At 45.8% G+C, this 14,739-nt stretch overlaps 1 protein-coding gene across 3 annotated transcripts in view; it reads right to left on the reverse strand.

Moving 5' to 3' along the window:
• LOC135902747 (uncharacterized) overlaps positions 1-14,519 on the reverse strand; it is a 68,085-nt gene extending 53,566 nt beyond the window's left edge. For all 3 annotated transcript variants that reach the window (XR_011511783.1, XM_065432966.2, XM_070532984.1), the window contains exons 1-5: positions 14,261-14,519; positions 7,579-7,740; positions 4,036-4,097; positions 2,695-2,903; positions 88-208 (exon numbers count right to left, since the gene is read on the reverse strand). Coding sequence is in view for 2 of the 3 variants with exons in the window: in XM_065432966.2 (XP_065289038.2) it covers positions 88-208; positions 2,695-2,903; positions 4,036-4,097; positions 7,579-7,740; positions 14,261-14,267 (561 nt within the window). In the remaining variant the exon portion in view is untranslated. The remainder of the gene's footprint in view (positions 1-87; positions 209-2,694; positions 2,904-4,035; positions 4,098-7,578; positions 7,741-14,260) is intronic.
• Positions 14,520-14,739: the final 220 nt, after the last annotated feature.

The following is a 14,739-nucleotide window of genomic DNA, read 5'->3' on the forward strand; positions in this document are numbered from 1 at the left end:
TACACAAGATTTAGGCCACCAAGCTGGACTTGAAGTCGCAGAAGTCTGAAAGGATTGATTCCCTGAAGAAAGAATGAACTTGCTCACGTGCTGTGTCTTCAGGTAGCCCGTCTCCACATCCTGAATGACACGTTTCGGGTATGATGGCAGAGAGCTGATACCCGCGTGCGTGTACATGTTGGCAATGATGGCGCAACCGCATGCAAATCTGCATTGTAACAAGCGAAGATTCAATTACATTTTCGTCGAAGAGAGCAGGGAGGCTTCTGCAGGCGTTGTGTGTTAACATTTCTACGTAATCGCAAGGCAGTGACAAAAAAGAAGGATGATGCTTGCAAATCTCCATCTTGGCGACATGCTACACTCATTAATGTTGAAGGTGTCGTTTCAGGAAACGCCGCATACGAATGACATCGCACTCGAACAAAGAAAAATACACGGCTGCATAAATACGCTGACTAGCCACCGCTAAACGCGTGAGAATCGCCCGAAAACCGCGTACGGGAAAGTCCGGTCTAAAGGTAATTATTCGCATAATTCGGACATATTTAAACAAGCAAAACAAGTAAAGCGATCTCCATGGGATAAAAAATCAAGTTCTCGCCCTGCATTTCGGCACCGCTGCTTTGTTGGTGGTCCAAGCACGGAGTGCGTAAGGGCACTGCGATTCTCCGTCCCTTTCATCCACCACTAGCCGTAACATCTTCACTCTACTCATTTAATTATTGCTAAATTTTCAGTTCCACACAACAAAGCAAAGAATAAAGATGCTGTATTCGGATGCTTCAGAGTAGCTTCGACGCGCTGCGGTTATTTCCATACACTAATCATGTAGATAAACACACCGTTGTGGGTAGCGCCATAGTAGAGGTCTCCAAAGTACTTTTGAGCACCTTGCATAACTTAACCTAGACCTAAGTCTAAGTACCCGAGTATTAGGGCACATCGATAACACCACCACCGTTCAAGTTAGTGACAGCTTTGTAGAGCCCCGTGCCGCTGTGCACCACAATGGCGAACCAGATACAGCAAATAACTCGTATCGAACGAGTTCAATGTGGCGGAGGGCACATATACACATCTTGCTGTATTCATCCTGTGCTCTGGACGAGTGTGCTGCAGGCTCTCGAAATTGTCGCCAAAGCATCCCGCTCACAATGTAAGAACAAAAAAAAAATGGCTGTAGCTTAGCTAAGGTTAAGCCCAGGATGCGAAGCATACTAGCCTTTATTTTAGTTGTTGAACCACTGTTTAGCCTGGTGAACTGCTGTTGCTTGGCTATATTTGGTTCGGCTAAACGAAGAAACAACTCATGCGTTACTCTGCTGAATCCTTTATTTTCAAACCAATAAATACGCTCTACCGCTACCAATACCGCTATACCGCTGGTATAGCGGTATTGGTAACCTGGTATAGCGGGAGGAGCGGGAGTTAGGCCGTAGTACCATCTGTGCGATGGCAGGCGAGCGCACGAGCTGAGACCCGGCTTTGTAGCTACGCGGCCGCAAGCGAGCGCACGAGTTGAGCCTCCGCTTTTGCAGCTGTTATGGCGTCATATGGTAGCTACGCGGCCGCGCGCGGCGCAGCAAGGAAGAGCGTGGTTGTGCGGCTAGTATGCTTCGCATAAAATATTGGGTTGTCCGACGGGTACCAGAAGCGCGTCGCGTCTTATTCGTCGCCCTCAGTCATGGACGCCAGTGACACTGCCGCTCGCCGCGCTTGCTCCAGAACGCTCGCTCTGCCTTTCTCATTTTCGGGTACTTGGGAGGTGAACGTTCTTTCGATGCATTCCGATGGTCCAGTACTTCGTCGGCAGTGAACTGGCGCCTCCGGCCACGATTTGCTGTCTCGCGTGATGATGTAGACACGCGCGATTCAACTTCGGACGATGAAGACTCCACACCACCAACAGCGGTGCCACTCCTATCATGCGTGATCTAGTGAATCGCCCCTCAGGCCGAGCCTCCGAGATATTTATTCACTGTCGCCTGTTGAAACGGTGGCGTAATGCAATGGTGGCGCAGTGGTTAGTGCGCTCGGCTACGGAGCAGTAGCAGTGGTGGTCGTTTTAATGCTCTAATCCCCACCACGGACAGTTCTTCTCAGTTAAATGAAGACGACGTTGCTTAGGTGCCGTTTTTCTGCCGCAGCTCTTCTACCACGTCTTGGTTCCATGAGCGGCGTGGTTCCATGAGCCATGTAACGCTGTTGCATTAAAAGCAGAAATTATGGAGTTTTACGAGCCGAAAACTGCAACCTCATTATGAGGCATGCCATAGTGGGGGCCAGTGGAATAATTTGGACCAGCTGGGTTTCTTTCGCGTGCTCCGAAGCCTAAGTGAACGAGTACTATTGTATTGTCACATGGCGCTCCCTACAGATAATTGTTTTCCTTCTTCGGTCGCCTAACCACACATGACCACTCTATCTAGTCCGCAGTGTCGTGCACCGCAAAGTTCCGCAACGAGAACTGCCGCGTTCGAAAGGCACTCCAGGAGCGACTTCTGTTCAGTGTCCGTGCTGTGGCGATACGCACGTCCAAATACGTGCACCAGCCATGGCAGACTATTGAAAGCGGGCTCTTTCATGCGGTGAGCCTAGGCACAGTTCCAAATTTGGCAGTATTTTGTCGCATTGCCCGTAACTACGTTTACTCTGGAAATGTGCTGATGAGTGGAAAGCGTATGCACTTACGTCATGAAGGCGCAGCACGTTCCCAGGCTGAAGAAGCAGACGCAGCGCCAAAAAGAGTCGTACTTCTTCTCGAACACGTCCGTTCGACCACCGCAGGCACCGCAGCAGAAACGACACGTAAGCAGGGAGAGGCCGAACAGGGGAAAGACGAGCGCCAGCGATATAGCTCCCGTTACGAGGTATGTCATGCGGGGAAGCTCTCGCAGGGCCTGCAGGTACGGCAGTCACGAGACTGGTTAACGAATAAAAGCCCGTACACAGAGAGCACGTTCACAGACTTCGCGAAGTGACGTCAACGCCAGCGGATATACACAAGTGGGCACGGTTTGTTGGTGCCGTAAGATGAGAGCAAGAGTGGTCAGACAAGGACCGTCGCTGGGTACTCTTCGACAAAGGCACTTACCGACGAAAACGAGTCGCTTTGCCGAAAAGTTCCCTTCAGAGACATTCCTTGCTCCATCCTGCCTCAAACTTTTCTTTAACGAATTCCACAAAATCAGACGTTTATGCGGAAAAAAATGACAAACTGTCTATTCTATTATTATGCTTGGTCAGTCACTTGTTTTCTGGAACCTTACAGCCCTCTTTCTCTGGTTACTCCTCAGGCGCATTTACTAATTCGCTGTGGAGTACTTAGGTCGAATACAAAGATGTAGAAGAATAAAACGCCGTGAAATGCAAGACGCCCCAAACTCAGTGCGGCTCCCTCTGTCGGGTATCGAACATGGGACCTCGTTCTCAGGAACAAAACGCCATCGCCACTTAGCCACTGTGCCTGTTGCAAATTTACAGTATAAGATGCATGCAGGCCATTGCAAAAACATGCGTGGAGATCATTCCCGTCTGCCACAATGTACCCTGCCAAGGCAAGCAAACTTTTACTAACGCGTCTGTATTCTGTATTCCAAAAAGCAAGTATCAAGCCGCCAACTTCGCGCTGAGCATATTCCTTCACTGCTAAATAATCATCCTCCAGTGAAGTAAACGAGGAGGTGCTTTCCTTTTTCCAGTAATATTTCATGAATATTTACAAATATAGACACGATTCCACCTTTCGCTTTGGTCTGTGCTCGAGGTGCCGGTGGAAGACCACTCTTGGCACGTCTTCAGCCTTGAAGCTTTTCAGGCAAAGCTAATACACACACCAGCACTCAAGAAAAATAGCGAATGCCATTTGCAATAGCGTCATATAAAGAGGGCCTCTGATAATGAAGCCTATTAAGACCGTTTTCAGCGATTTATGGGAAGCTTATATATTATGCTCAAAACGACATTTCATATCATTTTATGCCAAATGGTCGTCAAGTTCGAATAAAATTCAGAAAATACTGATATACTCACATCCGTAAGGGCCTGAGGCAAGTGGTCCACTGGATTACTGAGGAGCTCGGGTGCCAAAAGTGCTAATGGAAGAAATAGCAATATATATATAGAAGCTTCGAACACCCTTAGATTAAGGCAATAAGTGAACACGGAACTGTCAGTTAAAAAGGTAGTTGTAATCGTAAATAATTATAAATTACGAAGTTGCGACAGAAAAGCTGTGCCTATAACGACCGCTCCTAGGAATTTGTAAAGCGGAACAGATCTCTCAATAAAAGAGTGCATGACATGGTTTTAGTATTGATTACCCTGTTACTGCCAAATAAAGACAAACAATTTCTTAAAAATTGTATTGATTTTTATTTATATTGAATTTATTGTGCGTGTGACCCTCATTTTTTATATTTATTTTATTGGCCTAGCCATTTCTGTGCATCTGAATATCTGTCATCCTATGCTCCGCACTAGAAAGCCAAAAATCTTGACCGACAAAGTAATACAACCGCCTTCCTGCTATGCCTGATTGAAAAAAAATTACTCAGGCCTAAAAAACTGCACGTGTAGTGTCCGCCAATGAATATCTCTTAAGCGCAACTTAATAGAATAGTGAAATATATTCTGCGCTTTCTTTGATGTATTTCATTTGCTTTATTTAACCGTTTAGTATGTGTCCCTGCGTGCGTGCTCATCTTCATCGTTCAATCCTCCAGAATGGCTATGACACAAGGGATACAGAATCCCTGAAACAGCTAGATATATATCATGCTTCTCTGTGCGAGCAAGTCGTCATTCTTCCCTCGACAACCACCGCAAATGCCTTCGTTCTCGTGACATTGCTTGTGTAGGCGTCTCACACTGCGGATCCTCCTTATTTGAAGTTTGCGCTTCCGCGTAGTTCGTGAATGGGATTATAGCAGTGACCTGGCGGTTCACAAGTACAAACATTGCATAACAATAGGCGTTACTCGGTATGAAAATAAACGCAGTTTAGGCGCTGCATTTACTTGTGTAGCATTTGTTTTGTAGTTGTTTCAGAGAGTGGCATTGTGCGTCAGGTCTGTAACATTTTTGGCGAGGCTCTACAACTTATGCAAATTCACAAGTTCGTTATTCCACGAAGGAACGCACATTGTATAAGGCTGCAATATCAGAACTCTCGTATTTGTTGTTAAGGGGATCCCTAGACAACATGATTTTATATGAACATAATGATCGAATGAATTAAGAAAAACAGAAAAAACAGTGTTTTCGATACTACAAGTCTATTGCGGTCTCATTGATTGATTGATGCGAGCGTCAAAGAGATAAGGTTAGTTTAGGAGAAACACGGGGGGGTGAAAGCCGGAGCACCCGGCTTTCACCTTGTTCACTTTTTGCTCAAGGTTGCTTTAGTAACATTACGAATGAGTGTTGTGATGTTAGATACGTCGGTAAGTCATCCCACAGTTGGACTGCAGTATACGAAATGGAAATTGAGCCAGAATTATTACGGGCATTTGGCACAACTAGTATGTTAGGTTTGTTGATCATGGGCAGTATAACGTAAAACTATTCCAGTTTCTCTTATTCCAATATCCTGACGCCAAACTTGCGTAACCGCAAACGCAAGCGTAATCGGAGGACCCACAGCGTTGTCTCACCCACCGAATGAAACGATCTCTTCGTTTGAAGGAGGTCACCTTTCTTTGCTTGGCAAGCGAATGGCAATACCTGCATTGACAGGTTTTTTTTTTTCTTATCCAATTGCCTAAGTAGAGGCGAGGAGCACGCAAAAGTAGAGGAGGCATCGGAGGGGCCAAGCTAGCGCAGTGAAAGTAGATAACCGGAAGAAGAGTGCGGTGCCGGCGTCTTCGAGTGACCCGCTTCTCCTTCCTTAGCTAGCGGTGGCTGGTCGAAGATTGCAGCGGTGAGCAACGGCTGGCTGAAAATTCCAATAAAGCCGATCATCAGTGAAGGATAGTTGGCCGAGCGATGTCGCGTACGTGCCGAAAGGTTTCGACAAAATTATACGGCAACTTCATTTTTTGCGATAGCAATTCTATGGCCGCTCCAGGCACTTTTCTGCCGTCGACATCACCGTGATGTTCAGTATAAAGACCAAGAGCGATAACATCATCGCCGTGCGCCGTATGCTGCATGTGCCAGCGAAAGCGTGCGTGGGGGAGTCGACGTTGGTGGCTCTAGCTAGCGTGCATTGGAGGAAAGCGGGGAGGACGCGCGCCGTCTTCCATCGCGTGCAAGGCACCGGTGGGAAGTGAGAAAGGGGTATCGTTCTACTCCAGCGGCGACATCGTATGGTGCGGCCGCGCGGGCCCTGTCTTGAAAACGATCTGCGATGCGAACAAAGTCTAGGTGCCTCGACGACTCATAGCTTTGTGTGCGCTGTGTTCCTACCGCTCACTTTGCCTTGAAGCGATAGGCAGCACGAAGGTCACTTCTCTCACTGCTGCTGCTGCGCTTCCTCACGCCAGCATTGGGTCAGCGAGTGTCCGCAGTCATCGAGTGTGATGTGCTCATGCTTGCCTGTGCGTGCACGAAACCGTACTTCTTAATGCAGTTAGTAAGCAAATGTTTTTACAAGTTTATACGCCCAATAAGACTACTATCCTTACTTTTTATAGCTGTCTTAGCCGCTACCGCAATCGCTGCTTCGCCGCTCGGGAGAAATTGCGAATCTTCATTTATAACCGTATAAGTCCGTTCTCCGCGGCCGCTCCGAGTAGCCAGTACCAGAGTGATCTCTCGGCAATGATCTTCTATTCCTTATGGAACAGCGCAGTCTTCGGTTATCCCGAGGAAACTTCAATATTGTTCGTACTGTTAATGCACTTTTCATGCGTACACGTCACTTAGACATGGCGAGTTTTCGCGGTTTTGTGACGTCGCGTGAAAGGCAGGTGAAGTGGGCACAATCCAAAAGCTTTTGACCAATATCGGAAGGCTGGTCGTGACAAAGGCGTACAATGGGAAATAAATATTTATCTTTTGTTCACTCTAATCATGCATAACCAGTATATACACGTGAAAGCGGATTCCCTTTCTGCTATGACGTTTACATACTAATTATGCGTTATATTTACGCGATTTTTATGGCGTAGCGCGGCATAAACGAGAAGTGGTCATGGTCCTACAATTCGTTTACGAATCGGGGAGGGCTGATTGCCAAGATGTGATAGAGACAATTTGGAATAGCTTTACGTTATAGGGGTCCAAGTTGAGAAAATATTAATGAACTTTATCTTTTAGGGTTACTATGTTAAGCAAGGGCGGAACGAATGTACAGGAGTCTATTCTATTTATGTATAGCGTATACCTCGAAGCACAGTACTTTGTGCAACAGTGTTGGGCAATATGACCAAGGGGGACGTGAATCTATGAATGGTAATTGTGTGCGTAATGTGCTAATGGTTGGAGGTAACATGCGTTGTCCGAAGTCAATGTATGGGATTGCGTTATAAAGTATTGAGGTTTTTTTGTAGACAGTGAACACAGTGACTCCAGCACATGTTAATAGGATAAACATTTGTACATATAGCGTCAGCGCTGTTGCCAGGTGCTCACATCTTGGAATATGCGGTTCCGGGATGAAGAAAGTGGCCACGAAGTTGACTGCGTCGTACAGCTTGTCAAGGCCATCGTCGCTTTTCACGAGACGGTCTAGGAAGACGAAGTCGTTGGAAAGTGGTGACTCGTACTGAATGGAACTCGCTGGTCGCTGGCACGCTGGAGTTCGCAGTAAAAATAGTAAGAAAATTCAATGAATACCTATTGCAGTAAATCGTTTGTTTGTTACAGTGGTTAACTTTGCCCTATGACCTTTGCATTTTACTGCCGTCATTCAGTAAGGGCCAATACATGGCAGCTTCGTGTTGACTGCCCGGGATTTCTAAGGGCCATGCCTACGAAATATGCAAAAAATAACCCATTGTACACAGTGGTGCCTATTGGTTAGACTTTTCTAGGCTAACAAAGAAGCTTCAAAACAGACAAAAGTTGTACAAGTAAAGGAAAGAAAAATCATAGTCGTACGTAACATTAAGAGACAGAAACACAGGGGTACGGGTTAGAGAGCAAACGGCAGCAGGCAATAAATAGGCTAGTTGACAGGAAGAAATAGAATCCATCGGGATGTGTAATGCGTAGAACAGAGATCCGGTGGTCTATTGGAATCACAGAATGAGTACAAAGAGAATGAAATGATATTCGTGGATAGCAGAGAACTGGGTGGTGCAATGAAGTTAAGAAATTTGCAGGCACCTCACCTGCGGATTGCATAACATGCAATCACCTGTCGAAAGACAGGTGTGATTAGAGAGCTCTGGAAGTGGCGTTCATCCAGATATGGCGAAAGATATGATGATAATAATTATGAACGCGTACTATTTAGGTGATATTTCGGAGTAGTTTCTGGCTAGAGCCGAGGAGCACGTAGAAGTGGAGGAAACATCGGCAGCCGCTTCCTTTCATATAGTTCTGTTTGACAACATAACATGGAAAACGAGTTAGGCGACATTCACAGCGGTTTTAGTTTTTTTGAAGCCCCGTGCAGTAATTCGAGATATCCAGTTCGGTTCGCTTGTTTTGTCACCATGCGTCGCTCGAACATGTACCGTATTTTCGCGATTCTAAGCACCCCCGATTCTAATCCCCCCCTATTTGTTAGGAAGCGCGCGTAGCCAAGGCCGTCAAGCGCGCTTGCTCACACTGTCATCGAGCCGGAGCCGTCGGAGTGCCGAGGTGGAACGGCGTCCGCGGCGCGAGTACGCGTACAGCCGGACTGTGCGGATGTATGGCGAAAGCTACAGAAAGCGTCCCCATCAACCATCGCAAAGTGGATTTCGGACGCGTGGAAACGGGTCCAAGTGGACGTTGTTGTCAAATTATTTAAGAGCTGCTCGATCACAAACCACTTCGACGGAACGGAAGACGACCTGCTGTGGGATACCGAGAGCAGCGGTTCAAACGGTGCGACGAACTCATGTGGCAGTGATAGTAACTGAGCATCCGACACAAGCGGTGGGTTCCCTGTTTCCACCGATTTTTCTTTTGAATGTTTGCAAAATAAAATGTTATTATCGCAACCATCTGGTCGTGATGTTGCAGCGAAAAGAAGGCGGGGGGGGGGGGGTCATTCTAGATTTTTCGAATCTAAGCACCCCCCCTCACTTGGGCATCGCGACCGTGAAAAAAAGGGGGTGCTTAGAATCGAGTAAATACGGTAGTATCATAAACTTCTTTCATGTGAAGAGTGCTTCGGTCATTTCATTGTTTTTCTAGAAACTGATTTCGCATACGTTTTTCAAAGCTCGCTCTTATAGCACGCTCTCCCTATACTTTGCGAGTGACTTGCGCTTACGTGGCAATGTGGTACTTGGCCGGAGTTGGAGGCAATTTCTCGCCACTTTACGTTCAAAATCATACGTTTAGTCTGTGGGAAAAGTGCATTTCTGTTTTACTGTAAGCATATCCCGTTATGTATTTTTTAAATTATCTTAACAGCGAGTGTTGTTGCTTCAGAAAGGCGCCGCTTCTCGAGCATTTTTTATTACAGAAGTAAACAAATGGGCCCTTCACAACCTACATGTTTCCTACTACTGCGCGTATTTCTTTTCGTTTGTGTATAATTCATCATTGAGCCAGCGTATGATCCTCGCTACTACAGTCTTCTATGTATCTGGTATTCCACGTTTTCTGCCTGTTATGGAGGCTCGGCATTATCTAATTAATCTGAAAGGTACCCTAAGAGCGCCAGTTTTATGTTTCTCAGTAGAATACCAGCTCTGCAGGCTTTGGCAGAGGGTGGCTAGAAAGAGATAGGTCAATCACGTTCCACGCAATGTCTTATGCCACTTGAAACAACATACGTGTAAGGAATTGTCTTTTATAACCACCTAAGCCACCAACACAGGTGTGCTGGTTGCCGGCTCTCTTACGTACGGACTTACCCAATTAAGCAACAAATGCTACCCGTATGTTCCCACTGCAACAAATATGCTCATGGAAGCGCATTATTGTTTGAATAAAGCGAGCAAATTTCCGGAAGCTTCGCCGTTCACCTTATCGTTCGCTTCGACAGAACTGTGATGCCTATACAGGTATACCCCAAGAATTGTGCAGAAACAACTGGCGATGATTGTCAATGCAAGGGACCCGCTTACCACATAAAAAAAGCTATGATATCCTAGAAGATGTACTCGAAATATATATATATATACCACATGAGTCAAGAATTGTAAACTGAAAGGCGCGTCGGACGCGGATTGAACCGAACACAATCTATTTGCACATAGCCTATATTACCGCAGCCATTTTTTTTCTTTTCCCCATAACTCATTCATGACTTAAGTTTAATTGCCTAACTATTTAATTATAGCTTGATGACACTAAGTATGATACGTAGATTTGTAGAGCACCTTCATAAACCACAGATCGAGTTGTTTTCTTCACGATACGTCTCACGTAGTCCTCTTTCCGGGTTGCAAAGAAAGCGCGCGAAATATGGAAAATGCCACGTGACAGAGCGCTTGCGCAGTGGTATCGTGCAGCTTTCAAGCATGCCATGCTTCTTCGGCACGCTGAACAAAAGTGTCTGTATCTGGTGTGGTAGGCTGAGACAAAGTTGGTAGGAGCATCACGCCGAGCATAGTGAAGACGTCTAGACGGTAGACCAGACGAAAAGGAGGAAACCCGGTGGTTTCTCGAGCGCTGTGTTATACGCAAATCTCACATACGGGAGCAATTAATCTAATTTTTATGATCCCTGGAGAAATACACGGAAAGCATATGTGCAATCGTTTTGTTGTGATGCTCAGTTAACCCGTTGATCTGCGGGTGATACGCAGTTGCCGCACGGTGCGCTGTTCCAATCAGCTGCCGAATATCTCATACCAAATGTACGATGAAGACCGTGCCATGGTATGTGATGACGACAGCGGAAGCGCCATGCTGAAGGACGATATTTTTGACAAAGAAGTTGGCTACATCTGAAGCAGTAGCCCGCTGAACAGCTTCGGTTTCGCAGTATCGAGTGATAGAATCGGTGGTGACAACGATCCACCGGTTATCAGCCGAAAACTTGGGAAACGGGCCAAGTAAATCCATCCCGACTTGTTCAAAAGGTGAGCAAGGAGGTCTTACATGCTGAAGCAGACCGGCTGATTTCCTTGGTGGACCTTTGCAACGTTGGCAATCTCGACAATTTCTGACGTACTGTTTCAGTTTTTGTGAGTTTTCACCAGCAGTACTTCTGCTTGATCCTTGCCAGAGTACGCGTGAAACCAAGATGCCCGGGTGCTGGTTCGTCGTGGCATGCACGTGGAATGTCGTCGCGGAAAGAAGCGGGAACAACGCGCAGGAAAACATTTTCCTGCGCGAAAAAGTTCCGCTTGTATAGGATGTCACCGCGTAGGCAGAAAGAGGCCAAGTGACGCGCGAAGTGCCGCGGGATTTGTTCGTGGCTTCTTTCAAGGTATTCACTCAAGGGCTGAAGCTCGGAATCTTGGCGTTCCCGTTGAGCTAGGTTTAAAGTGGGGAGAGTGCAAATAAAATCACATTTGTAGTGAGTATTTAGTGATGCGGGTCCGAAGGGGGCGCAGGAGAAACAATCGGCGTCACTGTGTTTCTGACCAGACTTATAGACGATTGTCACGTCGAATTCCTGCAATGAAAAGCTCCATCTTGAGAGACGGCCTGAAGGATGCTTGAAATTTGCCCGCCAGCAGAGAGACAGGAGGTCGCTAACGACCCGGAAGGGGCATGAATACAAATAGGGCCAGAATTCCTAGACAGACCACACGACCGCCAGACATTCTTTTTCAGTTGCTGAGTAGTTTTTTTCAGCAGCAGACAACGTGTGGCTGGCATAGGCAATAAACGCGTTCAACACAAACTTGAAATTGTACGAGTGTCGCTCCGCGACCAACTTTGCTAGCATCAGTCTGCTCTTCTGTGTTGGCGTCTGTGTCAAAGTTACCAAGGATCGGTGCTGTCTGTAGGCGTCACTGAATGTCGTTGAAAGGGTCGGATTGTGCCGAGCCCCAAACAACTGTGACATTGTTCTTGATGAGTCGTTCCAAATGTTCGGTAATCTCAGAAAAATTTGGCACAAGACGGCGGTAATATTCACAAAGCCCTGAAAATTGGCGCACATCTTGCACATCGGCGCACATCGTGCAGAGCAACTGCTGTGGCTTTGTCAGGTTCAGGGCGAACACCGGTGCTACTGACAATACGACTCAGAAATTTAAACTCCTGGCATCCAAAGTAACATTTTTCGGGCTTCAGACACAGGCCGGCGGTGCGGATGGTCTGAAGAACCACCTCAAGCCACTCGATGTGTTGCTCAAACATGGTGTAAAAAACAACTACATCTTATAGACTAAACACGAGTGCCAGTTGAGTTAAGATAAAGCTGTGTTCATCGTGCGTTGAAATGTGGCCGGAGAACACAGTTCAAAAGGTAGGGCCCTAAATTCGTAGAGAACGTCAAGTGTTATAAACGCCGTTTCCCGTTCTTCAACTCCAATCTTCCAGTACACACTACGTAGGTAAAGCCACGCGCTAGTAACGCTGGAAGCCGACGAAGAAGTGTGTGTGGTAAATTGTGGTTCAGGATCGGTAGGCGTAGGGCATATGCGTGCTTTTCTAATTTCATCGCTCCACCTCGTCTTCTGTCGTTCTCGATTGTGTTTCCCTTCTCTTGGTACCCATTCTATAATCCTAATGGTCCAACTGTTATCTAACCTGCGCAATACATCACCTGACCAGCTCCATCTTTTCTCTTGATGTCCATTAGAACATCGTCTATACTCGTTTGCTCTTTGATCCAAACCACTCTCTTTCTGTCTCTTAACATTATATCTAGCAATCTTCGTTCCATCGCTCTTTGCGCGCTCCTTAACTTGTTCTCAAGCTTCTTTGTCGGTCTCCAAGTGTCTGCCCCCTATGTCAGAACTGGTGAAACGCACTGATTGCACACTTTCCTTTTCAATTATAATGGTAAGCTTCCAGTCAAGAATTGGCAATATCTGTGGTATGCGATCCAACCCATTCTTATTCTTCTGTAAATTTCCTTCTCATGATCAGGGTTCCCTGTGATTAATTTTCCTAGGTAAACGTACTCCTTCACAGGCTCTAAAGGCGGACTTGCAATCCTGAGCTCTTGCTCCTTTGCCCGGCTATTTATCATTATCTTTGCCTTCTGCATATTATTCTTCAATCCCTCTTACACTCTCTCTGTTGAGGTCCTGGATCATCTGTTGTAACTCGTCTGCATTGTTGCTGAATAGAAAAATGCCATCGGCAAACCGAAGGTCGCTGAGATATTCACCATCGATCTTTACTCTAAGATTTACCAGTTTAGTAGCTTGAATACGTCTTCCAAGCACGCAGTGAATATCATCGGAGAGATTGTGTCTCTCTGTCTGACCTCTTTCATTATAGGTATCTTCCAGTTTTTCTTGTGTAGAATTAAGGTAGCTGTTGAACCTTTGGAGAAATTTTCCAAGGTATTTACGTAAGCGCTCTGTGCTCCTTCATTACGTAATGCCGCTATGCCTGATGGTATCTCTACTGAATCAAATGCCTTGTCGTAATCTATGAAAGACATATAGAGAGGCTTATTATACTCTGCGGATTTCTAGATTACCTGATTAATGACATGGATGTGACCCATTGTAGAGTATCCCTTCCTGAAGCCAGCCTGTTCGCTTGGTTGACTAAAGTCCAGTATTTCCCTTATTCTATTGGAGAATATTTCTTTTAATATTTTATATAATACTGGGAGTAAGCTAATGGGCCTATATTTTTTCAATGCTTTAAAGTCTCCCTTTTTGTGTATAATAATATAATGCTTGCATTATATATATGTTTGCGTGGGGGAGGGGGGTGGGGGGTTCGCTGTTCTAGCTGACTGCCGGAACTTCTATCAGATGTCATTATTTATTTATTTATTTATTTATTTATTTATTTATTTATTTGCAGCCACTATAACGCTCGTATGGCCTTATTGTAGGAGCGGATGAATGCATTAGCAATAAGAAAGTACATATACATAACAAAACACAGATTGATATCAGTTCATAACAGTTGAGACAGCACTTTAGAGAAAAATGTTAGGTATACCTAATAACAATGGGTAACAAATGTTCCCAAACCATTAAATGTAATTCCAATTTTGACATACATATCTTTATATGTTGTCTATAGATATATAAACTGTTAACATAATTCAGCAGCCACTCACCTTCCATTGCCCCTCCAGTAGAAGCGAGCGTAGCCAGGACAACACAGCAAAACGCTGAAAGTCTGAATATCGCAGCACCTCGCGATGTCGCAGAGCGCCACCTCAGTTTTTGCCAGGTGGACAATACGGTCGTAATGCGACAACCTGGAGTACAGCGTTGCCGCTCTCGGAGCCGTTTCAGCAGCTGTCCGTGCCGCCGAAAATATTTTCTCGGATGCCGCTATGCTTGCTCTTCTTCTTTAATGTCTGGCGATGGAATGAAATCTGCCGAAAAGCACATTCTGAATCATTCGCAGGAACACAACCGTTTTCATGGAGGAGGAAGGAGCTTTCTATTCAAACTAATATTGAATCATACAATGAAATCGATGTACACTGCGCACTGTGTCGTTCTCTACTACATCGCCGGCCTCAATCTGGAGCTCGAAATAATTTTTTTAAAAAGTACAGAAAAAGTAGCTGGTAAATGGAAACTTCCT

Source organism: Dermacentor albipictus, chromosome 2 (genome assembly GCF_038994185.2).
Source record: "Dermacentor albipictus isolate Rhodes 1998 colony chromosome 2, USDA_Dalb.pri_finalv2, whole genome shotgun sequence".
Lineage (NCBI taxonomy): Eukaryota > Metazoa > Arthropoda > Arachnida > Ixodida > Ixodidae > Dermacentor > Dermacentor albipictus.